Source organism: Lepus europaeus, chromosome 10 (assembly GCF_033115175.1).
Source record: "Lepus europaeus isolate LE1 chromosome 10, mLepTim1.pri, whole genome shotgun sequence".
Classification (NCBI taxonomy): Eukaryota; Metazoa; Chordata; class Mammalia; order Lagomorpha; family Leporidae; genus Lepus; species Lepus europaeus.
Window position 1 is genome coordinate 91,264,712 of NC_084836.1, and position 27,708 is coordinate 91,292,419.

The 27,708-nt window shown below is 40.3% G+C and overlaps 1 protein-coding gene across 1 annotated transcript in view; it reads left to right on the plus strand.

Moving 5' to 3' along the window:
• The first annotated feature begins 18,010 nt into the window (after positions 1–18,010).
• Positions 18,011–27,708, plus strand: part of PAK5 (p21 (RAC1) activated kinase 5) — a 102,678-nt gene continuing 92,980 nt past the window's right edge. The window contains exon 1 of the mRNA XM_062202280.1: positions 18,011–18,214. Coding sequence (XP_062058264.1) covers positions 18,011–18,214 — 204 coding nt within the window. The remainder of the gene's footprint in view (positions 18,215–27,708) is intronic.

Here is a 27,708-nt window from a genome sequence, read left to right on the forward strand (position 1 = left end):
TCTAACCAAAAATGTTTGTTTCTAGGTAGATTATGAAGCAGAGACACTATTACAAGGTATTACCCATTTGAAATATAGCTCTTATTAATTTTCAAAGTCCTCAGTGCTGGAACAGCAAAAAACTACAGCATTGAAGAGCCTGCTGAGGTGGTTTGAAGTCTGATTTACTGTAGGAAACCACTGGAAATTAAAGCATCTGTTGGGATCACTTTGCTCAGGTACAAAAGAAGGTATTAATCCATGAAAACATTGAAAGAAATAAGGAATTCTTTTAATTTTTAGGCTTGGTTAAGATCTACAGATTTCCTCTTCCAAGGCTTGCTCCAATGAGATCTTGAGCTCCTAAATAAGAGTCTTCTTTTTATATTAATCATCCTAACTTGTTGTCAAGTTCTTTGTGTTGTACCATGGGACTTTTCTGCTTGGGTCTGGCTGATTTGTCAAGTACCCTAACATAAGATAAAGCCAGAACTCACTGGTAACTTTTTTTAGCTAATATTATGTTCATGAAATTCATTAAATTTTCAGTATAGTTCTCAACGCTATGTGGCATTCCTTTGTAGGAATATGCTACAATTCCTTTATGCATGCTATTGCTGATGAAGCTATGGATAATTTTTAGTTTTGGATTCTTGAACAAATAGGGAGCAAAAGCCTGTTGCATTAGGAAAGTAGAATTGTAAAATAAGTCAATTGATCTTTTATTCAAAAAGCTCCTATGCTCTACTAAGGGAACTATTTTAACACTGACCATCTGAGTGGTGATGTAAGATCCATATTTTACTAACTCAGAAATATTCTGCTGGATGTGGGCTCTAAAATGTGTCCCTGCCTCACATTTTTAAAGGGCAATACAGTTTATGCTGAGTCTACATATTTTATAATTCTGATGGAAAGTAGTAACAGTAAGACTCCTGCCGTTTTAGAAGAGCCAGAACATCCCCTCCTCTTCATTCTCTAACAAATTATCCAAATTAAACAGTATTATTAATTTGGATAGGAAAATGCATTTGAACATTTTTCAAAGACTTGAATTTCAAAGGGTTATTATTTTACATCACAAAGGGAGGGAAGTGACAATGCTATTTAAATAACCCTCACTAAAATCTTCACATTAACTACATTTTAGAAAGAGCTTCAGGATTCAGAAATTAGAAGCTTTTAAATTAAAGCTTCAATATTTTCATCCCCTTACCAGGGTGAAACCCTACCAGCTGCCGACGTATCCTTAGGACTACAGTTCCTGTTTGGTCAGGATATTGGATTATCTGAGGACAAAGTACTACCCAATGATAGATTCTGATGGTTTAAAATAATGAACTATGATTCATTTATTTTTACTGTATAAAACTGTACTATAACTTCATAGTAATTTTAACTTATTTATTATTAATATAAAGAGAACAGTTTTCATCTATTTCATAGATATAATTCTAAGAACATAATACTTCCCTCCTATCCCCCTTCCCCTGCTGATATTTTTTTCTTTTAATTTTTGTGATGACATGCTATCAGTTTATTTTATAATCACAGGCTTAATGCTCAATAAAATTTAGTATTCAACAGGTAAAAACTATAAACACCTCTGCTCCAGAGTAATATAGAGAAGGGCTATAAATAATAATCAACTCATAGGATGTCAATTTCACTCTTTTTTATTAAGATTTATTTATTTATTTGAAAGACGGAGTTATAGAGAGGCAAAGGCAGGTAGAGAGAGAGAGATTCTTCCATTTGCTGGTTCACTCCCCAGATGGCTGCAATGACTGGAGCTGTGCCAATCTGAAGCCAGGAGCCAAGAGCTTCTTCCAGGTGTCCCATGTGGGTGCAGGGGCCCAAGGCCCTAGGCTATAGCAGAGAGCTGGATTTAAAGTAGAGCATCCAGATCTCGAACCAGCACACATATGGGATACTAACCCTGCAGGCAGTGGCTTTACCTGCTACTCCACAGCCCCGGCTCCAATTTTGCTCTTATACATTGACTTTTTGTACTCTCTATTAGTTGCCATAAATCAGGAGATAGATGAAATTTTTGGATCTGGCTTATTTCACTAAGCATAATAGTCTCCTTTGAGCCACCAAGCCTACTTTTCTCCAAAGGCTCTAGCAAACTGACACATAGGTGTTTCATTCCATTATTTCCATATCTGACCATTGCTGTCATATATCTGCTCATATGTATGCAGAACGCTACATGCATCAGCATTCTTACTAGAATGTTGTCTTGAAGAGCCAAAGGGGAAAATTCCATAAGGGCTAATTAAGGAATCAATTGATGAATTATAATACTCTCCGTTTTATAAATGCTATGGATCTGTTTAAAAATATGTGTACTGATATGGAAAGATAGCCAATGTTTGTTTTGTTTTTTTTATAAACATAACAGCAAAGATCATTTAAATGTCAGAAAAAGCAAATCCCATACAGTGTACATCATGTGGTTGTATTTATGTACAAAAAACTCAGATTGTTACATTGACATCATAAACAAACAACAAGAGGTCCAGGTTTGTGATTATACAATGGAAGGGGTGTTGCAGCTGACTTTTAGCTTTTATTTAGTGTGCTGTTTTACTGTTTGCACTATCCAATCCACAGTCAGCATGTGTTCATACATTGCTTCTGTAATCAGAAATCTTCATTTTTCATGGGCTCTTCAGCCATATCCGAATGCCTTAAGGGCTGATTCTGATGCCAGAGTGCTATTTAGGACATCTGCCATTCTATGAGTCTGCTGTGTATCCTGCTTCCCATGATGGATGGTTCTCTCCCTTTTTGATTCTTTTTTTTTTAACTTTTATTTAATGAATATAAATTTCCAATGTACAGCTTATGGATTACAATGGCTTCCCCCTCCCATAACTTCCCTCCCACCCACAACCCTCCCCTCTCCCGCTCCCTCTCCCCTTCCATTCACATCAAGATTCATTTTCAATTCTCTTTATATACAGAAGATCAATTTAGTATAAAGATTTCAACAGTTTGCACCCACATAGAAACACAAAGTGAAACATACTGTTTGAGTACTAGTTATAGCATTAAATCACAATGTACAGCACATTAAGGACAGAGATCCCACATGAGGAGCAAGTGCACAGTGGCTCCTGTTGTTGACCCAACAAATTGACACTCTAGTTTATGGCGCCAGTAACCATCCTAGGCTGTCGTCATGAGTTGCCAAGGCTATGGAAGCCTTCCAAGTTCCCCGACTCTGATCATACTTAGACAAGGTCATAAAAGACAGAGTGAGGATAGTAACCAATGATCCTAAGAGTGGCATTTACCAGGTTTGAACAATTATACAGCATTAAGTGGGGAAGAGGACCATCAGTACACACAGGTTGGGAGTAGAGCCATTGGTGGTAGAGTAGAGGTTATGATTACAAAGGAATGAGGCCCAAGTGCACTAGACAGGGTCTAGAACAAAGGACAGGGCCATCAAAGAAGGAGGTACCTTTATCTGAAGGGAGGAGAGAACTTCCACTTTGACTATGACCCTGTCAGAATAAGACTGAAGTCGGCGAACTCAAAAGACTTCCATAGCCTTGGCAACTCATGACTAGAGCCTAAGGAGATTATTGACGCCATAAACAAGTGTGTCAAATTGTTAAGTCAACAACAGGAGTCACTGTGTACTTACTTCTCATGTGTGAAGTAATGCTATAACTAGTACTGAAACAGTATTTTACACTTTGTGTTTCTATGTGGGTGCAAACTGTTGAAATCTTTACTTAATATATATTAAATTGATCTTTTGTATATAAAGAGAATTGAAAATGAATCTTGATGTGAATGGAATGGGAGAAGGAGCGGGAGATGGGAGGGGTGTGAGTGGGAGGGAAATTATGGGGGGGAAAGCCATTGTAATCCATAAACTGTACTTTGGAAATTTATATTTACTAAATAAAAAAAATTATTTTCCATGAATTTTGTAAAAAAAAAGGAAATCTTCATTTTTTATGGCATGATATTTTTACAGGTTTCTATGAGAAATCAGAAAAAGAGAGGAATTCTTAGGTTTAGGTTCACAAATAGCCTACCTGAGGAAGTTATATTTGAAAGTCAGAGAGACAGACACAGAGAAATTTTGTATCCACTGATTAATTACCCAAATATCCATAGCAGCTGGGTAAGGCCTGGCCAAAGCCAGGAGCCTAGAACTCAGTCTGGATCTCCCAGGTGAGCAGCAGGGACTCAAGGACTTGAGTCTCCGGCTTCACGTGTACTTTAGCAGGAAGCTGGAATAGGTCTAGAACCTAGGCATTCTGATTTGGCATGCAGGCACCCAAGGTGATGTCTTACCCACTGTGCCAAAAACCTAGCTCTTTTTAATTTGTTTTTATAGAGGCCTACATTGTGGTGCATTGGGTTAAGCCACCACCTGTGATACCAGCATTGCATATGAATGTCAGACTCCTAATGCACTTAGGAAAGCAGTGGATGATAACCCAAGTACTTGGCTCCCTACCACCCATGTGGGAGATCTGGATGGAGTTCCAGGCTCCTGACTTTAGCTGGTCTAGCCCTGGCTGTTGGAGCCATTTGGGGACTGAATGAGCTATGGACGATTGATGTCTCTCTCTCTCTCTCTCTCTGACTCTCTCTCTCCCCTCTCTCTCCTCTTATTCTCTCTGCCTTTCAAATAAAATAAATATATTTTAATTTTGTTTATTTTATTTGAAAGGCAGAAAGAGAGGAAAGATGGAGGGAGGAAGAGAAGAAAGGACTGGGGGGAGGGAGAGTGGGAGGAAGAGAGAGAGAAAAGTTACTTTTAATCTGAGACTAAAGAAAGAATTAGGGTGGGACTGGAGGTGGTGGGAAGCCTTTAAGAAACTGAGGTAACTAAGAATATGAGATTTAATGAAGCAGTGAAGGGATTTAGTGGTTAGAGGAATACAAAGGGTTCTACCCCAGGGAACCTTGTGAGTTCTCTTAAGGAGTTTGGTTTTGTTTTCAACTGTGGCCATGGATTCCAGAATCAGAATAGAAGAAAGCTTAGCTGTGAAGGAACCAGCAGAGAGATAAGATCCAAATATTTGGATCAGATAGAAAGGCCTAAGAGAGTCACAAATGTAGAAAAGGGCAAATACAATACAAGGAGTCAGCCGGAAGGTTGGAGTCAGATCCACAAAAGGAGCTGTTGAGAAGGCAGTTGCCATAATTGGATTAGGACTCAGGTCAACAGAGCACAAAGGCACAAAGCACAGATCAACTGGATTTGTGCTTGTGCAATAGCAGCAGTGACCAGGTGCAAGAATAATCTTCTTGCTGACCCTACATAATTTGAAGTGATTTTTCTGGAGTTGAAACCATCCAGGAGAATGCAGTATAATGTCCCCGTGGTTCATATCCAGGAAACACCGCAGTAAAATGAACCAAGGAATGCAAGCCATGTCTTTGACATATAATAGTATTTTATCTTAGAAAATAACTTTATTATTAGAATATTATAAACTCATTCCAAGTAATTTTTTTTGTTTTTTTCCTGAATCCTAAATATGTAATTCAAGATATGTTTTCCTTAAAAGGAACGCAAATGAAAGCCTGTTGGCTCTTTTGGATTTGATTCTGAAACTGTAGCAAATGTGTATCTGAGAAATTACTTCTCAGTAAGGAGATGGTGTGCTTGGCGCCCTCCTTTCTGCAATACCAGTTCTGAAACAGCCATCTTTCTTCCACCAGTGACAGGCCAGTCATTAAATCTAAATTATCTGAACACAGGTAGGTATTTCTGAGGTACTTAAATATCCATTATTACATTTACCAAGCTCTTCAAAATAGATCTGAGGCAAAGACGAGAAATAATTCTTTATAAGGGAGTCCATGAGAAAAGATTCACTCTTAAGTGTACATTAAATGTACCATTTTAGTCTTTTTCTTTTCATTTCCAGTTTTCTGTGTGGCTGGAAACCTTGAATCTAGTAATTACATTAACTCCTCACTTCAGCAATAGAGCTGAAAACAGACCCCTAATTAGGTGTCAGAGCCAAAATGTAGAGGTGAACTTTATTAGACCCACACTGTAGAGAAGGGACATGATCAAGAAGATCTTTCAACTCTCCACATCATTTCGTTTCCCATGACATCTTTAGCATTGCCTCTTTCTGCTAACTACGTCCTCCCATGCAGGTCATAATTCCTCAGACATATAGGCTGTTTGCTATTATTAGTATTATTGAAAGTATACTTAACATAAATTTACCTTTGTAAGCATACAGTTGAGTGGAATTAAAATGCATTCATATTGTGTACAACCATCCATACCCTCTATCTCCAGAAACTTTTCGTCCTTCCAAATTGAAACTCTGTAACTATTAAACACAAAGTTCTGATTCTCTACTTTTCTCAGCCCCTAGAAATTGCCATAAGACTTTCTGGCTCTGTGAATTTGACTACTGCAGTTACCACATATAAATGAGTAATTCAAAAACTTCATAGAAAATGAAATTAAAAGATAAGTTTATTTTGGTGCAAAAATTTTGAAACTATGCATGTAAGGAGTCTTCCAAATGAAAAATGTATATTATGAAAAATTATTCATGGATTTCAGACACTTTTTTTCACCAAAACAAGCATCTTTTAATTCTATTTTCCAAAAACCTTTTGAAGTACCTTCATACATTGACTAGTACAGTAGGTTCCATTTTTCTGTCTGGCTTATTTCACTTAGCATAATGTATTCAAGTTTTGTTCATGCTGTAAAATGTGTCTGAAATATCTATTTCATAATTTTGAATAACTAGAAAATTAATACCTTGAGAATTTGTGTGATATGGACCCAAATCTATTTCAAGCCTCTGATGAGCAGGTCAACAGTTTGAAAACTAAAGTATCAGTATTTCACTAATCTTACTAACTAGGCTCTATTTTTTTTTTTTTTTTTTGACAGGCAGAGTGGATAGTGAGAGAGAGAGAGACAGAGAGAAAGGTCTTCCTTTTTGCCGTTGATTCACCCTCCAATGGCCGCTGCGGCCGGCACATCGCGTGCTGATCCGAAGCCAGGAGCCAGGTGCTTCTCCTGGTCTCCCATGCAGGTGCAGAGCCCAAGGACTTGGGCCATCCTCCACTGCCTTTCTGGGCCATAGCAGAGAGCTGGCCTGGAAGAGGGGCAACCAGGATAGAATCCGGCGCCCCAACCGGGACTAGAACCCGGTGTGCCGGCGCCGCAAGGCGGAAGATTAGCCTGTTAAGCCACGGCGCCGGCCTTCTATTTATTTTTTTTTTTTTAAGATTATTTATCTATTTGGAAGTCAGAGTTACAGAGAAGAGAGGCAGAGAGAGAGAGGTCTTCCATCTGGTGGTTCACTCCCCAGATGGCCACAACAGCCAGAACTGCGCTGATCCAAAGCCTGGAGCCAGGAGTTTCCTCCAGGTCTCCCATGCAGGTGCAGGGGCCCAAGAACTTGGGCCATCCTCCACTGCTTTCCCAGGCCATAGCAGAGAGCCGGAATCAGAAGTGGAGCAGCCAGGTCTCGAACTGGCACCCATATGGGATGCCGGCACTTCAGGCCAGGGCGTTAACCCACTGCACCACAGAGCTGGCCCGTAGGCTCTCTTTATTAATTAGGAATGGCAGGGGGTGTAAAAGCAAAATATATACACATATATATTAAATATATATTTAAATAAATGTAAAACAGGTCAGATTTCTAGCAAGAATTTTTTTCAAGTGGAATGCATATTTTTGAAACTGATTTCTTGAACTAAAAACATTAGAGAATAAAAAATATACATTAAGAAAATTTGTGGGCCAGTCAGCATGCTTGCTGTCAGATAGTTTTAAAATACACCTGCAGAGTTATTTCATTACTTACTTATCTTCACTCATGTAAACATTTTTCCACATAACTATAAAGAATATACCTTATAGATTTACACTCTCTGTACTCCCACAGCTGAGGCCCTGTGAGTAAGATGTATTTTAGAAATTCCAGAAAGAAGTGACATTAGTTCATGTACTATCACACATGGTTTCTTTATATGTCTCCATTTGGTCATCTTTCATTTTTGGGGGGATTAAATTAAAGGGATTTTGCTGATATTCAAAAACTTTTGCAAGAACTGAAAACTAAAAACCAGGGTGTTCAGGTTAGAGATCAACTCATGATTCAAACACCTTAATGACAAAATCATCTCTATGAAGGCTTCCCCTCAAACAAGATGTGGATCCAAATGCACTGGCACCATTTGGAAACCCATATTCTCAGATGATATAAATTCCCAAGGATAGCAGCTTCTTATACTCCTTGTGAATAGTTTCTGTCGATATAATTCCAGAACAATGGTTGATCACCCTTTTTCTGTTCTACTCATGTAAATCAATCTCTTTTTCTGATCATTAACTCAAAGGATTGATTTTTTTGTAAAGTTTACTGGAGTATATTCTCATATGTTCATTTTAAGAATGTTTCTTTTTAATTGACTTTAATATATCTCAGGAAAAAAAATACACCAAATGTGACTGACAAAGTAAGAAATTCAGTGGTTCCCAGACAAACCCTGTCATAATCCCATATTCTCTTTTTCCCCAAAAAGCCACTAGGAAGGACATTTCTTCAGTTTTGTCAGTTTTTCCCCAGTTCTTTATATATGACAAAATATGTGTATTACCACATGTGTAAGTTTTAGACATCCATATCCTTTTGCTTTCTGCTACAGTAATAATAATTCATCATTCTTACACAATTGGCCCACTTCACCTGTTTTCCCCAATCTAATTTTTTTGGTGGGGGTGCTATTTTTGGCTAACTCAATAAATGGCCATGTAAAATAAAATTTTGAAGATTTTTTTTCTTTACTTACCAATAAGCCAAGAAACTATATGATTATGTTCCAGTTTTTGTTTTTCCCAAAGTTTCTTGTCCTTTTCTTCTTTCTATAATAATTTCTCTGGAATAATTCTTTATTTTTTAAGGAGCTTACATCTTGCATGGTGACATATATTTTAATTGTTGTCATCTTATCTCCAAGTTCTCTGCAGCTTTATGACGTTAAATGGTATTTGAAAGCCTCCCCTCGAACCACACACACACACACACACACACACACCCTGCACCTAGCTATGCACCTCCAGGCTTGTTTCAAGTACACAATTATTGGCTTTGTCTAAAATTCGTTTTTGTGAATTCTGTTACAGTGAATGTAACCCCAAATCAATAATGCAACAGCACTTGGCAATCTGGTGATCAAGCATTGCCCACACCACACTGGTCCAACCACGGTGGCCCAGTTTCCCCAGTACCTGGTGACAAACCCTCAAGGGTTACAATTTTCCAAGAGAGATGATTCCTTTTAGTCTTTAATCAAATGACACAATAAGTAGACCAAAATAATTAATTGTTTTATTGCAATGCACACAAAGGCAGAATATGTAAAAGCAATATATGAAAAATAGGCAAAAATAAATAGGTGAAAAAATTACTCAAGCACAGAATACTAGTAATGAAGAAAACATTATGTATCCATGAAGGAGATTTTCCAAGTGGTCTGGAAAAATAATTCCCTTCAGGGTGGTGCTCAGTGGTTGCAGATCACCATCAAGCCATCAGCAATGCAGTCAAGGGGCCTTCACTCCAGCAGAGCCTCCAGGGACTGGTATCTTTTCAGTGTGAATATCCTCAGAGAGTGGAGTTATGAGGAGATGTAGCTCAAATGGTAGTTTGCAGGCACTAGTACTGATGTCTCCAGAAGGGGTACTATCTTAGCTTGAGTTGTCAGCCTTGGAAGCAGAAGTCATAGACCCAGACAGTCTCATTTGCATATGGGCACACACTTGTCCATGTGGCTATTAGTCAACCTGTGTGAAGTAGTGGGCCTCCTTGCTGTTCACCGGTCGCTTGTCTCAGTTATTGCATTATTACAAGAACAAAGTTCAAAATGGAGCTGGCACTGTTGAAGCATAGTCATATTAATCCTAATTAAAATACCAATTTACTTAGCTTCACAAGAATCATACCACAGCAAAACCCACATCGCAACCACCTATAAGAACAACATCTGGAGTTAGGTAGACTTTAATTCAAATCCATTTCTGCTACCTGTCAACCATGCACCCTGGAGAAATAAGATCGTTTGATGTCCCTAAGCTTCATTTCCCACACCTGTACAATGAAGGTAACTACCTCACAGAATTGTCAGAATTCTATTGGAGAATGGCCGCCACACTGAACCCAGAGAATGTCAGGTGCCAGGAAATAAGCACTTCTTGTTAGCTAGTGGCATGACTGTTGTGCTATTTTCAAAGAGTTTCTTTAATAACTCATTTCGTTTTCCTGACTGTTGCAAGGCGCTAGACAAATCTGGAGTCATCTCCATTTACAGAGGAGGCCGTTTAATTTCAGGGAAGCTGCCAGGGCCCGGGTGCAAATCACATGGCAGAGCTGAAGCAGTATTCAAGCAGTGGCGCATGCTTTACCAGCCTCTCTCAGGAGCTGGGCTGTGTGGAGCTGAATCCCACTTCAGATTCTCCCTGCTTGTGCAAACTTGGTCAGATTCTTTAACTTCTCTGGGCCTCAGTTTCATTTTCTGTGAATGGTGACAATAATAGTCCTTAAAATATAAGTGACTGTGAAGCATGTATGTGAGTTTATACATGCAGAAGTGTCTAGTACATGACGAGTCCTGCGTAAAAATAGTGTAAGTAGTTTTTTCTGGTCCCTAACAAGGTGGTAGGTCACTACGCCAAGCTAAATCAAGTGGCCTCAGGTGCTGCTTCTCTTGCCTTCTGTTCCTTTAAATTCCTGCTCATTATCCAAACTAACAGAGACCTGAGTTAGGAAATGCACCAGGAGCTTTTATATCAATATAGCCTCAGTCCTTAAAGCTGAACACCTGTAAGACAGGATTGGCACTGCACCGTCCTTTAAATCAAGTTGAGTGCAGCAATTACCAGAAAGATGTCAAAGGATAAGCAGGGCATTGGAGTTTGGAGATTCAGCTTGACTTTGGTCTCTTGGTTCAATATAAGAACATATGGTGACCAAAGCCATCCATCAAAGCAGAATTCTGAGGGTTTTAAAGTTTTATTTAAAATTTATTTGAGGTGTAGTGGGTAAAGCCTCTGCATGCAGTGCCGACATCCCATATGGGTGCCGGTTCAAGTCCCGGCTGCTCCACTTCCAGAGCTACACAGAGAGAAAGAGAGGCAGAGAGAGATCTTCCATTCGCTGGTTCATTCCCCAAATGGCCACAATGGCGAGGGCTAGACCAGGCTGTGAATCCAGAAGCCAGGAGCTTCTTCCACATCTATTACATGGGTGGTAGGTCCCAAGCACTTGGGGCCATCCTCCACTGCTTGCCCAGGGGCAATTGCAGGGAGATGCACTGGAAGTGAAGCAGCCGGGACTCAAACTGGTACCCATATGGGATGCCAGAGTCACAGGCTGCTGCTTTACCAGCTATGCCACATGCTGGCCCCATGTGGGTTTTTGCAAAAGGTTTTCAGAAACAAAGATTCTGGGATTTGCTTAGTTTCCTCCTCTAGGAACATAACCACACATTAGCATAACAAAGACCCCAAGAAGCTCCACAAAGCAAATTTCTGTAACCTATTGCCTCCCAAACATATTTGACTAAGGAACCAATTCTTCCCCTATTGCACTCACCAAAAACTTTACCTTTCAAACAGCTGGTTTTCCCAGGAAGAACACTTTAGTTCATGCTGTGTCAAACTAGCAGGCAAATGTTCATGTGTATGTTTAATGCTGACTGAAACAAAAAGATGAAATTCCTAACTGTAAACCTGTGGTGACTTTCCTGTATTAAAAGATGACTACTGGGGCTTGGTGCTATGGCATAGTGGGCTAAGCCTCTGCCTTCAGTGCTGGCATCCCATAGGGGCACCAATTAGTGTCCCAGCTGCTCCTCTTCTGATCCAGCTCTCTGCTATGGTCTGGAAAAACAGTGGAAGATGGCCCAAGTGCTTGGGCCCCTGCACCCAAGTGGGAGACCCGGAAAAATTTCCTGGCCCAGCTTCGGCTGTTTGCGCCCATTTGGGGAGTGAACTAGCAGATGGAAGACCTCTCTCTGTCTCTCCCTCTCTTTGTAATTGTACCTCTCAAATAAGTGAATAAAATCTTAAAATATGGTTATTTAATTATTCTGGAAGTGAGTAAGTATGCTGGAACTCTGAAGCAGAATGAGGCTTTCCATGCCCTGGTTTTCTGTGGATTCTGCGCAGTTATCAGAGCTCCTGGCAGAGTAAGCAGCCCTTCAGCCTTTATGTTCTCAGCTTCAGTTTGTAGTTTCTTTAAAGGGGGTTTTTTCTAGAGAGACAGGGAACAGCATTAAAGAATCTAATGGTTACCTTTGTTGGAGCTCACCAAGTCCACCAGTAGGGTCCCCAGGAGGGGTAAGAGGCGGTATCTGGCAGAGAAGGTAAGTGCAAGGCCATGGTACACGGCCCAGTGATTAAGAACATGTGCTTTGAGGTTCTGAGTCTCCAGTTTTGCCAGTGTGTAGCCTGGGCACTGAGCATCTATTTCTTATTCTGTAAAATGGGGGTGATAATAACAGACCTGTGCAGAAGATGTAATATAGCAGGCTTGAGACTGCGTCTTAGAGATTCTGTCTCTGCATTTAGTCAAGTGTGTGCTTCGCAGGAATGTTGATTCCTCTATAACTCTTAGAAAAGCCTGTTTGCTGGGCTTGTCCTTGGTTGCCATCTGGGAACTTGGATTGTAGGATGATTCCCAGCATTCTCTGATAAAAATGGCTCATGCTGCCTACACCACTTATGCAAGCAGCATGGTTTATTCTGAACCCCTGCTTTCCTTCTGGACTCTGAAATTTTGGTACAGACAAGGTAAAGGGTGCTTATGCAGCCAGTACCAGATAATCTTCAGGCAGTTTCTTTTTTTTTTTTTAATTAATTTATTTATTTGAAAGGCAGAGTTACAGAGAGGCAGAGGCAGAAAGAGAGAAAGAGAGAAAGGGAACTCTTCCATCTGCTGGTTCACTCCCCAGATGGCCATAACAGTTGGAGCTGTGCCAATCCGAAGCCAGGAGCCAGGAGCTTCTTTTGCATCTCCCATGTGGGTGCAGAGGCCCAAAGACTTGGGCCATCTTCTACTGCTTTCCCAGGCCCTAGCAGAGAGCTGGATTGGAAGTGGAGCGGCCAGGACTTGAACCGGCACCCACATGGGATGCCAGCACTGCGTGCGTAGGCTTTATCCACTACACCTTAGCACCAGCCCCTGCAGGCAGTTTCTAATGGGCTTCCCTGGTAGACAGCATTTCACATATGTTGTCAGAAGTCAATACTGAGCCGGTGCCGCGGCTCAGTAGGCTAATCCTTCACCTTGCGGCGCCAGCACACCAGGTTCTAGTCCCGGTCGGGGCACCGATCCTGTCCTGGTTGCCCCTCTTCCAGGCCAGCTCTCTGCTGTGGCCAGGGAGTGCAGGGGAGGATGGCCCAAGTCCTTGGGCCCTGCACCCCATGGGAGACCAGGAGAAGCACCTGGCTCCTGCCATCGGAACAGCGCGGTGCACCAGCCGCAGCGCGCCAACCGCGGCGGCCATTGGAGGGTGAACCAACAGCAAAAAGGAAGACCTTTCTCTCTGTCTCCCTCTACTGTCCACTCTGCCTGTCAAAAATAAAAAAAATAAAATAAAATAAAAATTAAAAAAAAAAAAGAAGAAGAAGAAGAAGTCAATACTGAGTGGGGGAAAGAATTATGTCCTGAATGAATCCACTAGGAGAAGACCTTTGAAATCTTGTATCTGGTTTCCTTTGGACTTTTTCCCATGCCCCTTTCCCCCTTGGTAGTTTCTTTTCATTTTATTGTAATAAATCATTGTCATTAGTGTGAATATATGCTGAGTCTATTAAAATATCGAATCATAACACACCTAGTTTTGTGGATCTTAATTGGCTTTATTTGCAGTTCAGGAATTAAGCAGCAGTTGGGCTGCTTCATAGTTCAGAATGCCGCCCAACCATGACCACACGGAAAGTTTATATTTATAGCCAGCAAAAAATAAGTGATATACAGAAAATGGAAATGAGGTCCAAAAATAGCATGATTGGTTACAGTTCAAGTCTGTGTTATTTGAACACAGTTTGAACAGTTGGCTGCTTGTGATTGGCTGACACTCAGCTACTTGTTACAAGAGTAGGTGACATGCTGTTTACAACTTGGGTTAGGTTCCCATGAACTATGTACGGAAAAGCATTTGAGCAAAGGAAGATTTACACCAAACTTGAGAGGTCTGTGAGTCCTGCTAGTTAACTATCAAACTTAGGGTTGATCTTTTCCTATAAACTTTGCTATAGGGTTATGGAGAGTGTGAGATGATACATACTGAGCATTAATCCCATACCAGGTACAGACTAAGTATGGACACATGAGAGAGAAGAAATAAGCCGCCAAACACAACCTGACTTCCTTGCTCGATATCTCTTGGCTGCGCAGTGCTAAATGGCACTGGATCCTGTCTTTCACTCAAGGAGAGGCTTGTTCACTGCTAACAAGCTAAGAGCCACTGCTGGTGGAATCTCACTGTCCATCTTGGAGATTCTGTCTCTGCATTCAATCAAGTACGTGCTTCACAGGAATCTTTTGTAAGATTTATTTATGTATCTATTTATTTGAAAAGCAGAGCAAGAGAAGGAGAGAGATTTTGTATTTGCTGGTTCACTCCCCAGCGACAGGCTGAATCCAGAAACCAACAACTCCATCCTGGTCTCCTACATGGGTAGCAGGGGCCAAATCACCTGGGCCCATCATCTGCTGCTTTCCCAGGCATGTTAGCAGGAAGCTGGATCGGAAGCAGAAAGCTGGAACTTGAACTGGCTCACTGAATTTTAAATTTTAAATCTTTAAAAAATAAACAGGAACAGTTTATTGATTTTTTTTTTCCTTATTCTCTCACTTGAATGGCATAACAACTACTGGGAAATTCACAATCAGGAAGGGAATAGTAAGATAATTTTATTTGTGCTTCTAAAAATATTTGACCTAGCATTCTCAGTTCTTGCTCATGTATATATACAAGCAAAAAAATCTCTACTCATATGATTTTTCAGAAATAATTTCTGTTTAAGTAGTGGTAGCTGAAATTTATAAAATGCCAAGTGAACTCAGCCAACAGATGGCTAAATTATATTTTTGATGTTTATTAAATAATACTGGGAGATGATATACAAAGCCACTTACTGGAGTAATTTCCTACTACTGAAAACATTTCAGAACTTCAACTAACCAGTTAGTATCACAATCAAGATTACTTTGAGCTAACGCAATTGTGTAACAGCCCAATATTAATACCCAGATCAAACATTGTTGCTTGAAACTTTGGGGCAGCTAAAATTCAAAGAGAAAAATGATGGGCATCTGAAAATGCAAGGTGTGGGATGACAATCAGGTGTTTGCTATTGGTCAGATTTTTCTACGCGCAAGATCTACTCCCAGACATAGTGGTTTAAAGCAAAAACCATGTATTTGCGATTGCACATTTGAGTCCAGCTCACCCAGGTCTTCTGCTGGTGTTGACTGAGCTCACTCGTGTGGCTAGCTGCTGGGCACTTTGGCTTCTGGGTGTTGGCTGGTTGTCGGCTGGATGACGATGGACAGCACTGCAACGTCTCTTGTCCTCCAGCAGGATAGCCTGGCTGTGTTCTCATGTGAACTGCATATCCCACAAACAGAAAAGCACAAGCCCCGCTGTTCAAGCATATTGTATGTCCCTGTCATAGATTCTTTTGTCACGTTGGCCATGGCAAATTACATATCTGAAACCAGAGTCAGTATGGGAGAGACCTACCCAAGGGCATGGACACTGTGAACCGTTCCTGAAACAGTCTACCACACCTGGGATCCTTTATTTCTTTACACTTTAGGGTTTGGCGTGGGGTGAGGGGCAGAGGGCCATTGTTTAAAATTAGCTGACCTGTATCTATTTACTGACTTTTAGCAAAGAACTTTTTAAAGCTTTTAAATTAGAGTTATGTTTCCCAAGAGGGACAATAATACATCAAGTTATTTTGAGCCCTTATTCTCTTTTCATTAGTTTTTCACTGTTGCCTTTCAATATTTTCCCAAAATAGTCTAAAGTAACAAACAAGAGGAGTGTAGTACATTTTGATGGTGACTGGAAGGTTAAGGCTGTGAATGATCTGCTCATTTTTGAGAAAATATTTATCCAGGCAGGGGGATGGAAAATGATCCTGAGAAACTAGAAGGCAGCAGGAAGAGACTGGTTGGCAAGCAGAGATAAATGGCTAAAGGGCAAACAGAAGTTTTAATGGAGGATGAACAGAAACAGAGAAGGCAAAGGGAAGAGAGTGAGGGAAGATGTTAATATCTGTGGAGCTCTGACCTAATGTGATATTTACTGAATAAATGCCCTGTTCAGTCCTTTCAGTCTTCTCTTTTTTTAAGAGATTTATTTACTTATTTGAAACACAGAGTTACAGAGAAAGAGAGGCAGAGAGAGATCTTCCACCCACTGGTTCACTCCTCAAATGGTCACAATGGCTGGAGCTGGGGCTGGGCCAGGCTGAAGTCAGGAGACAGGAGCTTCATTCAGATCTACATGTGTTCAGGGGCCCAAGTACTCGGGCCATTTTCCTCTGATTTCCTGGGCACATTAGCAGAGAACTGCATTGGAAGTGGAGCAGCCCAGACATGAACCACTGCACATATGGGATGCTGGTGCTGCAGGCGGTGGCTTAACCCACTATACCACATTGCAAGCCTCAGCAAATTTTTCTTGAGCTGCAATGTCAAGGAACGATGAACAACCAGGCAGCACTGTTCTTCTCATGAGTCTTACAATCAAGTAGGGAAAACAAAGCATACAGTTACATGGAATTAATTAATCATAAGTACAAAATGCTATGAAGAATACACTCAGTAATTCAGGAGCATATAACCCACAAATTCTAGCCTAAGTGTAGAGATAAGGCTTCCTCAAAAAAACAACAATTACCCCAAAACATCATGTTTTCTAATGCTCCAAACTGATCACTGTTGTCCTGTTTTTACAAATGAGTAGATTGAGAGAAGATAAAGCAGTTACCCATGATCACAGCTAACAGGTGCCCCACCCAATATTTAATAACAGAATATGTTATTACTTTGCCTATTTTACTCATTTTCTAGAGAGAGTCTTGCTCCTGGAAATGTTTTAACTAGGTAAACTGTGCCACTGCAAACAAGTAAAATATATTGTACAAAAGTTTAATTACAGTGTGCAATGAGAAGTGAATCTCCCTCCCCGCCTTGTTGCCTGGATTCTCTTCTCTAAAGGCAGTGTCAGTCAAGTTTACTGTTTATTTGTCTGAAGGCATGGTTAATACTTCTAGCTCTTACTTTGTCCCAGATGATTTTCCAAGTGCTTTACAGATGTTTACTTGTTTAATCCTAATTATAATTTTAGGTGGTGAATTTCATTATTAGCCTGTCTGTCATGTACATGTACATTTGATTTTTTTTACACATGTTTTGATTTTAAGTGTATAGCACACTTTGAGATGCTTCTCCCTGTGTGCTCATCAGTTTTTACTTTGATAATACCACATAAGAAACCAGTTAAAAATCCCAGAGGCTTAGCTGCAAACTGCTTTTTCACTTGTGAGTCAGCTGAGGCTTACCTATGGCTCAGCTGTGCTTGGCTGGTCTCGGATCTTGGAAGTCAGGTTTGTGTCTGCTTCATGCCTCTCTCCTTCTAAGACAGGGGCTGAGAAAGTATTGTGTACCTGTAAGATCTTCATGGCAGGTTGCAGGTGCACAAGGGGGAAAGTAGAAATACATGATATCTCCAAAACCCTCCACCTTGAACTGCTTGGGAACCATGTTACAGACAGCAAGTTTAAAGGGAGAACAAAAGATTGCAAATGAAATGATCTAATCTACACACCGTGAAAAATCCAGCTTTCATGTTTTGTGGCTGTTACAGAGAGGAATGACTGAAGAGATAACTGAATTAACGGTAATTTTCTTATGCTCTGCTGCTGGCAAACGATAAACAGCTGCCTGCTTTCTGTTTCCATTTCCCAGGTTTTGGCATCATGTTTGGGAAGAAAAAGAAAAAGATTGAAATATCTGGCCCGTCCAACTTTGAGCACAGGGTTCATACTGGGTTTGATCCACAAGAACAGAAATTTACCGGCCTTCCACAGCAATGGCACAGCCTGTTAGCAGATACTGCCAACAGACCGAAGCCCATGGTGGACCCTTCCTGTATCACCCCCATACAGCTGGCGCCCATGAAGGTATGCAAGGATACTGTCTCTAGGGTGGCTTAAAAGCATGTTTTTATTTGCGGCACTCATTTTTATGAGCTAGCTATCAAGTATCTAAACCATGTATTTTTCACAGATCAGTCACAGATCAGTCAAAGATTGTAATGTTTATTTACTATAAATCGCAGCACATGTAAAGGAACCTCAGCTTTCAGGTATGAGATTTTTTAACAAATCAGACATATAAAATATAATCACAAAATAGGAAATTTGTATTTCTGCTTTAAATGGTATTTGATAGTCTTTAAACTGAAGAATTTTACCCATGTGCTCTTTTAAATATTAATAATAGCATCTAACACTGTATTAGATAGCTTTTTGTTGCTTACCATTTACTCTCAAAATATATCAATTTTTCTTTTATGTAAATTTTAGTACTAACAACTGTTAACATTAACAAATAATATTTGCAATTACATATATTCATTTTATATACATATGTAAATATTTTATCTATAACTAAATTTGTCTTCATAGCCTAATAGAGAGCTATTTTCAATAAAAGCAAATACTTGATTCCTAAAGTCAGATATAATTTTTTTAAGATTTATTTATTTACTTGAAAGTCAGTTACACAAAGAGAGGAGAGGCAGAAAGAGAGAGAGAGAGAGAGGTTCTCCATCCACTGGCTCACTCCCCAGATGGCAGCAATGGCCAGAGCTGCGCCAATCCAAAACCAGGAGCCAGGAACTTCCTCCAGGTCTCCCACATGGGTGCAGGGGTCCAAGGACCTGCGCCATCCTCCACTGCTTTCCCAGGCCATAGCAGAGAGCTGGATTGGAAGAAGAGCAGCCAGGACTAGAACAGGCGCCCATATGGGATGCTGGTGCTTCAGGACAGGGCTTCAACCTGCTGCACCACAGCGCTGGCCCCAAAAGTCAGATATTATTTACCTTAAAAAAATTATTCAAAAATTCTAAGGGCATTAAACATTGTTTTATGTTATAGATCATTCCAGAATTTTATAATCCAGGAAAAGCTGAAAGTTCATGTGCTTCTCCCGCTTACTGTATTGGTAGACATCTGTGGAAAAATTATGTGTATTTTAAATTGATGCAAAGAAGAAGTCTGATAAATCATGAGAAATGTTTGTAAGACATCACTTGAGATGACTAAATTGAAATTTGATTTCATCATTCATTCATGCTCTTGGTCATTATATTCTGGTATTGTACATGGGAGTCTATTCTGCCCAAAGATCAATGTAGTTTTAAAATCATCATGTTGTGAGTTTGATTTTCTGATAGGATTTTGAAGCTTTTCAGAAAGCTAGAATGTTATATGCACAAAAGATGGAGATAAATCATTAGGCACAGAAGGAGTCTCCCATTTAAAATGGGTATTGACTGATACTCAATAGAAAATGACCAATTAACCAACTCTACTATTTAGGCAATAGCCCATTATTGAGATAATTCTCTACCACAGATAAGTCTAATACTTCTCTAATAACCAAATAATAATGTGGGCCATATCTCAAACAAAGCTGGGATTGGAAAGAATTTGCATTTCACTTCTGTTTTTATTAATTTTATTATTAATTATAATATATCATAATATTTTTATTATATTTATGTTATGAATAATTATTTTAATTAATTTTCTTATATCACAATTACTTTTAATTTTTATTTATCTGAGAAGCAGAGATACATCCAAAGGGTGAAGAACCCTTGAAAAATTTGGCAAGTATCTTTGAAAAACCCTTTTTCATATCTAACATCATTTTAAGCACTAGAACATCATTAGAAATATTATCAAAGTTACTGTGGAATTAGATACATTTCAGAAAGTGTACATCAAATGGTCACATTTATTTATTCTTATACGTTGGTTCTCAAACTTGGACTTTCATCAGAAGTTCCTGGAGAAAGATTGTTATAATCCAGGTTCCTGGACCACACCCAAGACATTCTGATTCAGCAATAGACTCTGCCAAAGTGGGCTTGTTTGTTTGCGTTTCTGCAAGCTCCCAGATGATGCTGATGCTACTGATGGTTGAGGGACATAATCTAATAACCACTGTCCCAGGTGGATGGAAACTAGAACGTAACGATCACTTTTTCCTTTTGCAGCAGCCTCCAGATAGATTGAAAAATGCTAAAACAGATATACAAGATGGTGGTTTTTACAAAAAATGAACAAATAATCCATCTCTATACTTACTTTAGGTTTGGTTTGGGTTTTCATATGGCAATAATATTATGAAGTATTGTTTGGCACAGACAGAGTTCCTGGCTCCTGGCTTCAGCCTGGCCCAGCCCTTAAAATACATAGATATCATACTGACATCTGATTGTATATAATAAACTTGCATTTTTATATAACATTTTTGAGATACAAATAAAATATGTACATAGAATATTTATTTTAATATTTCCCTATAGTTTCTGTTTTTCCTTTACGATTTATCCATTTCATTACTAAGGGAAATTGTCAAGTATTTGCTATTACAGATAATATTGTCACAGACATTAGTGTTCATGTCTACTTGGGCCTGTGGTAAGAAATTTTGTTGCAATGGTTTTTAAAGTATATTTTGGGATCCATAGAGGTTTCCTTGAACTCTTTCAGGGAATCTGCCAGATTGAAACTATTTTCATAGTAATACTAAGGTATCATTTTCCTTTTTTATTTTCTCTCCTGAGAATATGGTAGAGTTTTCCAGCAGCTGTATGATGTGATAATATCACTGGTTAAGGCCAAATAGATCATGAAATTTATATTCTTATATTTTAAATTTCTCAGTTTTCATACAAAGCAAGCTAAATGTTTATAGGCATCACATAATCCAATGTGTTTTGGGTGTTCAGTAATTTTAAGAGCTCACCGAGATAAAAAATTTGAGAATCACTATCTTATGGGTTACATAAAATTTGATTATCTAAGGACTTCAGCAGCTTGATCCTTACACACTCCTCAGAGTTTTTGTTGCTGCTTTGTTTTTGCAATGAAAACAGAGACTCTTGTATTCTCTGATTTGCTGGTAATCTTCACAACCTTCTTAAAGATTATTGAACATAAAACCCTATCCATTTTAAAGTCATAACATAGTATTTCTCTAAATCAGCAGTTTTGAAGTCATTTAAATATTTATGTCTTTATTCATCACCCCATTGCTAATTTATCCTTCAAAGCCACTCTAGCTACCACTCTTCTTTTTTCCTTCTGGGATTGAAGAGTCGCAGAGAATTCCCAAGCAAAACTGGCTGTGACTGGGTTTTCTTCATCTTTGCTAACTTTGATGTTAACTGAAGTTCTATCTCTTCTTTTTATCTTCTTCCCTTGACCATTGTATTAAAAGTCACCCTATTCAAGCAAACAGGTAAGATCAAGACAGGTAAATCTTCAGAACTGGCTGCCTTGCCCTTAAACACAACTGTTTTGTTTTCTCCTCTATCGCTGCTTATGTTGAAAATTCACTGAAGAATGAGCCTGCCCAGTTCCCCTATAATTGCTTACCTGTCTGCCTTTTCATTATTCACAATTTTCATTCAGGATTTAAGTGTCTAGAGTTAGGTCATTTTTCTTGGTCTTATTTGCATGAAATTTTCTGTTTCCTTAGAAGTTTTTTGAAATCTGCTTTCCTGACATACAGGGCAATTGTCTGGCATATTCTAGCACTGGTTGTTCCCCTTTGACCCAGGGTAAGCTCCCCTACAAGCTCCTTCTCATGGCCACATCACTGACATGCTCTTCTTGGTCGGAGTTAAGGCAAAGGGACTGTTTCTTTTTTTGTCTCCCCGCCTTCTGAGAGCTTCCATCCAGGAATTCCAACTGTGTATCCGATGTTTGCCATACTCGTGGCTGAATGAAGCTAGCAGTGAGTCTGAATGAGGGTTGCCCTGTGGTGACTTTTGTAGCCTGTACCATGAAAGCCTTGCACCACCCTTTGCTGAACTGAGTGGCTTCTCTCCTTTTATTTTCATCTTCTTCTACCAGTTCCCCTCTTAAAACTCATGGATCGGATTCCCCATGGTTTTCTTATCCTCTCAAGTCAGTGTGGTTTTACTGGCTGCTGCTTTAAGATCTATTTCTACTAAAATACGATGTCGAGCATAGAAGCATCTTTCCTAAAACATGAAATTCAATGCCCTTTTGTTCACTCAGCCAGGCCTCCTATTTCCATTTCTAAATGCCCATCTGTGTGAGCATCAGGGCACTTCCCTGAACCTAGCAGGCGAGCTAGGAGAAGACTGGGCAGGGAAGCGAGGTTGGGGGGGGGGGGGTTGCATATATTCAGAGGCAGAAGGAAGAACCAGTGAAAGACTCTGTCAGGAACAAATCTAGGGAGTTTAAAGGAAACACAGATGACCTGGGGGGACTGGAGCAGAGGGTACTAGAGAGAGAGTGGGAGAGTACTCAGATGGACAGGTGGGGACTAGGTGTCAGTGGGGTGGGGAGTGGCTTTTGAAACCAATTTCAGGAATTTGGGGTTTGTTAAAACTCCATACATGAAGAGCACAGGTCTCACATCAAGAAATTGTTTTATTGCAGAATAAATTGATTCATTTAATGTGTACCAACCAATTGTACACACAATTGATGTATAATCCTGCAGGTTGTAGGAGGATATTAGATGGGCATGAAGAAAAGCAGGAAGTCCTTGTAACATGTCAATGTCAAAAGGCATTTAAGAAAAACCCAGACTTCTCACAGAAGGAAAGGTGTGTTTGTTATCAAGATCCTTGGTTTCCTTGAAAAGCACAATGTAATTATAAAGTGGAAGGAACTTATTGGATATATTACCTATATGTTAAAAGCCCAGCTCCAACACACTGTTTCAAAAGTACCACAGTGCTGTCCATCCAGTTGATCTCATCGTGGGGTGCAGGCTGTTAGTCCTGTGTTTAAGTTATTTCTAGTCTATGTTTGCCAAACCTGTGAGTATAACAGACCTGGATTCTCACACTTTGGTCCCTCCCACTTTCTGGAATCCCTGCTTCCAGCTTCTGTATTGCCTTTCTAATCATCCCCCTGCCCCAGAGACAGGGGAAGTAAAACATGAGACTGGCCCCAGCTTCTCTTGCTTGTCGAAAGTCAGGAGCAACAAGGGAAGTTAATCTTGTTTTCAAAAAGGAGAAACCAAAACCAAAGCCAGATTTATTATGTCTCTTTGTTGTTATGATCCCACCAAATTGGAAAAATTCTGAAAAACGGTTTTCTACTATGATAATGGGTTATTATTTGATATGTGTCCTGCCAGTCTGTTATCTCACCCACCCCTTCTCTCTCCTTTAAAAGTAAACAAACATTGGGGTCAGTGTTGTAGTGCAGTAGGCTAAGCCACCACCTACAATACCAGCATCCTATATCAGTGATGGTTCTAGTCCTGGCTGCTCCACCTATGATCCAGCTCCCTGCTAATGCACCTGGGAAGGCAACAGAACATGCCCCCAAGTACTTGGGCCCCTGCTAACCATATGGAGATCCGGATAGAGTTCCAGACTCCTGATTTCAGACTGGCCCAGTCTCAGCCATTGCAACCATTTGGGCAATGAACCAGTAGATGGAAGCTCTCTCCCTCCCTCTCCTCCTCCCCCTCCCCTTCCCTTTCTTCACCCTCCTCTCCCTCTCCCTCTCTCTCTCCCTCTCTCTCTCTTCAGCTCTACCTTTCAACTAAATAAATACATCTTTTTAAAAAAGTAACAAAAGGACTGACATAAACCTCTTATTGATAAATACTATCTCTTTTCCCTCCAGTGCTTTGCAACATTTTACTTAAGCTACCTTAACATTCCCTTTCAAAACTTAAGTTTAAGCGACTTAGTTGTTAACTCCAGTAAAAAAGAAGAACCCATCACCCAGGGGAAGTTTTCACGCAGGTGCACACACCCCTTCTTCCAACCAGAACAGGGCAGACTGTTGACCACACACCTTCCCCAGGCCCCCTGACAGCTCCTTGTGGTAGTTCTGTAATCACAAATGGATGGATGCCGCATCTCAGCTCGGAAGGATAGAGAATAGTTGGAGCTGAAAGGCAACTGCCAGTGTCCCAGTTAAATTAGACTGAGTCTCCATGAATAAAGGCTCCCGGCCGGCGCCGTGGCTCAACAGGCTAATCCTCCGCCTTGCGGCGCCGGCACACCGGGTTCTAGTCCCGGTCAGGGCACCGATCCTGTCCCGGTTGCCCCTCTTCCAGGCCAGCTCTCTGCTGTGGCCAGGGAGTGCAGTGGAGGATGGCCCAAGTCCTTGGGCCCTGCACCCCATGGGAGACCAGGAGAAGCACCTGGCTCCTGCCATTGGAACAGCGCGGTGCGCCGGCCGCAGCGCACTACCGCGGCGGCCATTGGAGGGTGAACCAACAGCGAAAGGAAGACCTTCCTCTCTGTCTCTCTCTCACTATCCACTCTGCCTGTCAAAAAAAAAAAAAAAAAGAAAAGAAAAAAAAATGAATAAAGGCTCCCAGTTACTCCTTCCCAAGAGTTTAGCATCAGTTGTCACCCTGAAGACCAAAGTAAGCATAAACAAAACATATATTTTAATGCAATTGTCAGTAATAGGGCATCTTGGAAAGCTATTCACAACTATGATTAGGTCAATTTTTAATGTCTCCTCCAGGGTTCAGAATGCCTTTCCCAGTGTCAATGCAGTGACTCCAGTCTCCTACTGTAACTCCAGGAAGGAAGGGTTAGAGCCGAGCCCACACAGCGACAGGGCATACATAGTTGTGATTTCCTCAGATTGCTTGTTTTACCCCAGCTCTGCTCCCTGAGCAGAAGCTAGTATGGGAGAACAGCAGGCAGCGGATCTATCGTGATCTGCAGTTTCTGATGAAATATCCTCAGAAACAGGCCTTCCTAAAATCAAGAATACAGTTATCAAACACTGGGTATTATTTTAGAAAGTGCTACTCTTACTACTGCTTAATACTCATTATTTTATGGCATTCTTACAACAGCTAATGAATAACTTTTTAAAGATGTATTTTATTTATTTTAAAGGCAGAGTTACACAGAGACAAGGAGAGATAGAGAGAGGTCATCCATCCACTGGCTTACTGCCTACATGGTTGCAATGGGCAGGGCTGAACCAGGCTGAAGTCAGTTCCCTGGAACTCTACCTGGGTCTCCCATGTGGATGGCAGCGGCCCAGGTATTTGTGGCATCATCTACTGCCTTTTTAGGAACATTAGAAGGGGAGCTAGATGGGAACAGAACCAGGCAGGACTTGAACCTGTGCTCATATGGGGTGCCAGTGACACAGGCAGCAGCTTAACCCGTTGTGCCATAAGGCTAGCCCGGCTAATGAATGACTTTAACCCAGTCATGTAGAGGAAAAAACCTTGACTCATCATGATTCATTGCTTTGTTCAAATCCACCAAATTTTTAAGTTGAATTCAGTTTTAATATTAGAAATCAAGCTGCTTTTGGTTGCCCCATGCCCTTTCTTTCTTCCTTTTGTGTGTTCTTCTTCCCTAAAGGGTTAACAATAACTATGTGCTTTCCCATGAAATATTTTCTTTAGGTAGAAGTACAGGGGAAAATATCACAATCCCATGGAAAGAAATGTATTTTGTAATAACAGACCAGTGAAAAGGGTGGTGGTATTTTTGAGCAGAAGAAAATTTCCCTCTTGGCTAAAGTAACAAAAGAAAGGACAAATCTGGAAAAGGTTGGCAGAACAATATCATCACAGAGTTGTCCATGATCAGTCATGACCTTGTGTATCAGATACTATGTATAGCTATGGATATATAGGTGCTTCATGTATATCCTCTCTAGTAGACTGAATTAATGAACTCAGTTCTTCATCCCTCTTGTCACAGTCTCATAAGGAGCTGAGCACTTCCCCATCCCTTGAATGCCAGCTTGGTCATGTGACCTGTGTGGCCAGTGGAATGAGGTGAGCAAAGGGTTTCCCTTTGCCCTTTTGCCATCATCATTAGAAGAACATAACTTGGATAGTTCAGTGATTCCAAAAGAGTCTGTGGTGCCTAATGCAGTCACCCCACACTACCTGAATGCTACAATCTGAAGCAGAGAGCCTCCAGCCCTATCCTCATTGTATGAAACTGAATGTGGGAGTTGATTGTTAGGCAACCTAATCAGGCAAATGACTGATGCCCTCTCTCATTTAGCTTTACATCAGCCTTTTCATGTGAATGATATTAGCTCCAGCTTTCAAGTTAAGAAAGCAAAGCTCAGTGAGGTTAAATAATTTGTTGAACATCCCATAGACAGCAACTGAAAAGGCCCAGGACGCAAACCCTAAACCTATATGACTTTAAAACTCCTGTTTGTAATTGCCACACCACACTGCCTCCTGATGATAAGGGTGTGTTGCGCAGAAAAAGTGTTACATGTACAAATGGTGCTAAGTCAGAAAAAAACAATTCTGCCTTCTTACATAACCCTGCTGTTTCTTCTAACATATGAAACAACAAACTCAGGTAGGTACAATGGTTTTTCCTAAGGCCATAGAAAAAGTTAATGTCAGATACTGTTTCTGTGGGTAGGGAATGGTTGATTCAAACCTTTAGAAAGCCCACATTTAGTGTATAAACTCTCACACTTGGCAAGGATATCATTCTAGATACCTACCTATGATTTCCTATTGTTAGTGCCATACAACTTTCTTTTCTGCAGGTAGAGTATTCAGAGCCTTTGGAAAGTCTTTCATTATACATACAATCCACACAGTCTTTGCAAGTGGATTAGGCAGATGATTTAAACAGAAACCATCAATGAAAGTAAATGCTGAGAAGCAAATGAATAAGCTTCCATCCAGGCCGCTCACTCTCTCTTCCCATGATGGCCTCACTGCTCCCTAAGGTAATCATATTTGAGGTCCAATGCAAATCCCCAGATCATAGGTGTCTCTTCAGTCCTCTTTTGGTTTCCTGTAGAGTAGCCCACACTGAACTCCTGACAGCTGAACTCATCAATTGAGAATGGTTGCACTTTGATAACTGGAAAATTCTTTATAGAGTGGAATGACACTCTCAGGGACATTTTATTTGCCCCAGCTCTTCTCTCCTGGCAGTGATGACCTAACTGAAAATAATTTTCTTTCCAAATCAAAAGGGAAAAAAAGCATGTCACTCTCTGTGACTCCCACTCATGCTTGAAACTTGAAAGATTTAATTTTATCTCTCGTTTAGCATCTTACAGAAATTGGGACACTAAGATGGCAGCCATAGACTGCTTTGGTGGAACTGTCAAACCCTATAGTTTTATCATTTTTCCATGTAAATTTTAAGTAGAAGCATTATTCTGTTGCCTCTACATTGATAATAAATCTGTCATTTCAGGTCTTCCCAAGCAGCATATCCTGGTTCAACAGAATGGATGCTTAATATTGTTACCTAAAAGGTTAAAGATTTAATGAAAAATTCTCACAAACTCATTGGCTTAAAAGAGCACATTTATTATCAGAATTTCTGTAAGTTCAGAATGTAGGTGTGGCATCACTGGGTCCTCCACTTGAGGTGTCACAGGCTGTAATCAGAGGGTAAGCTGGC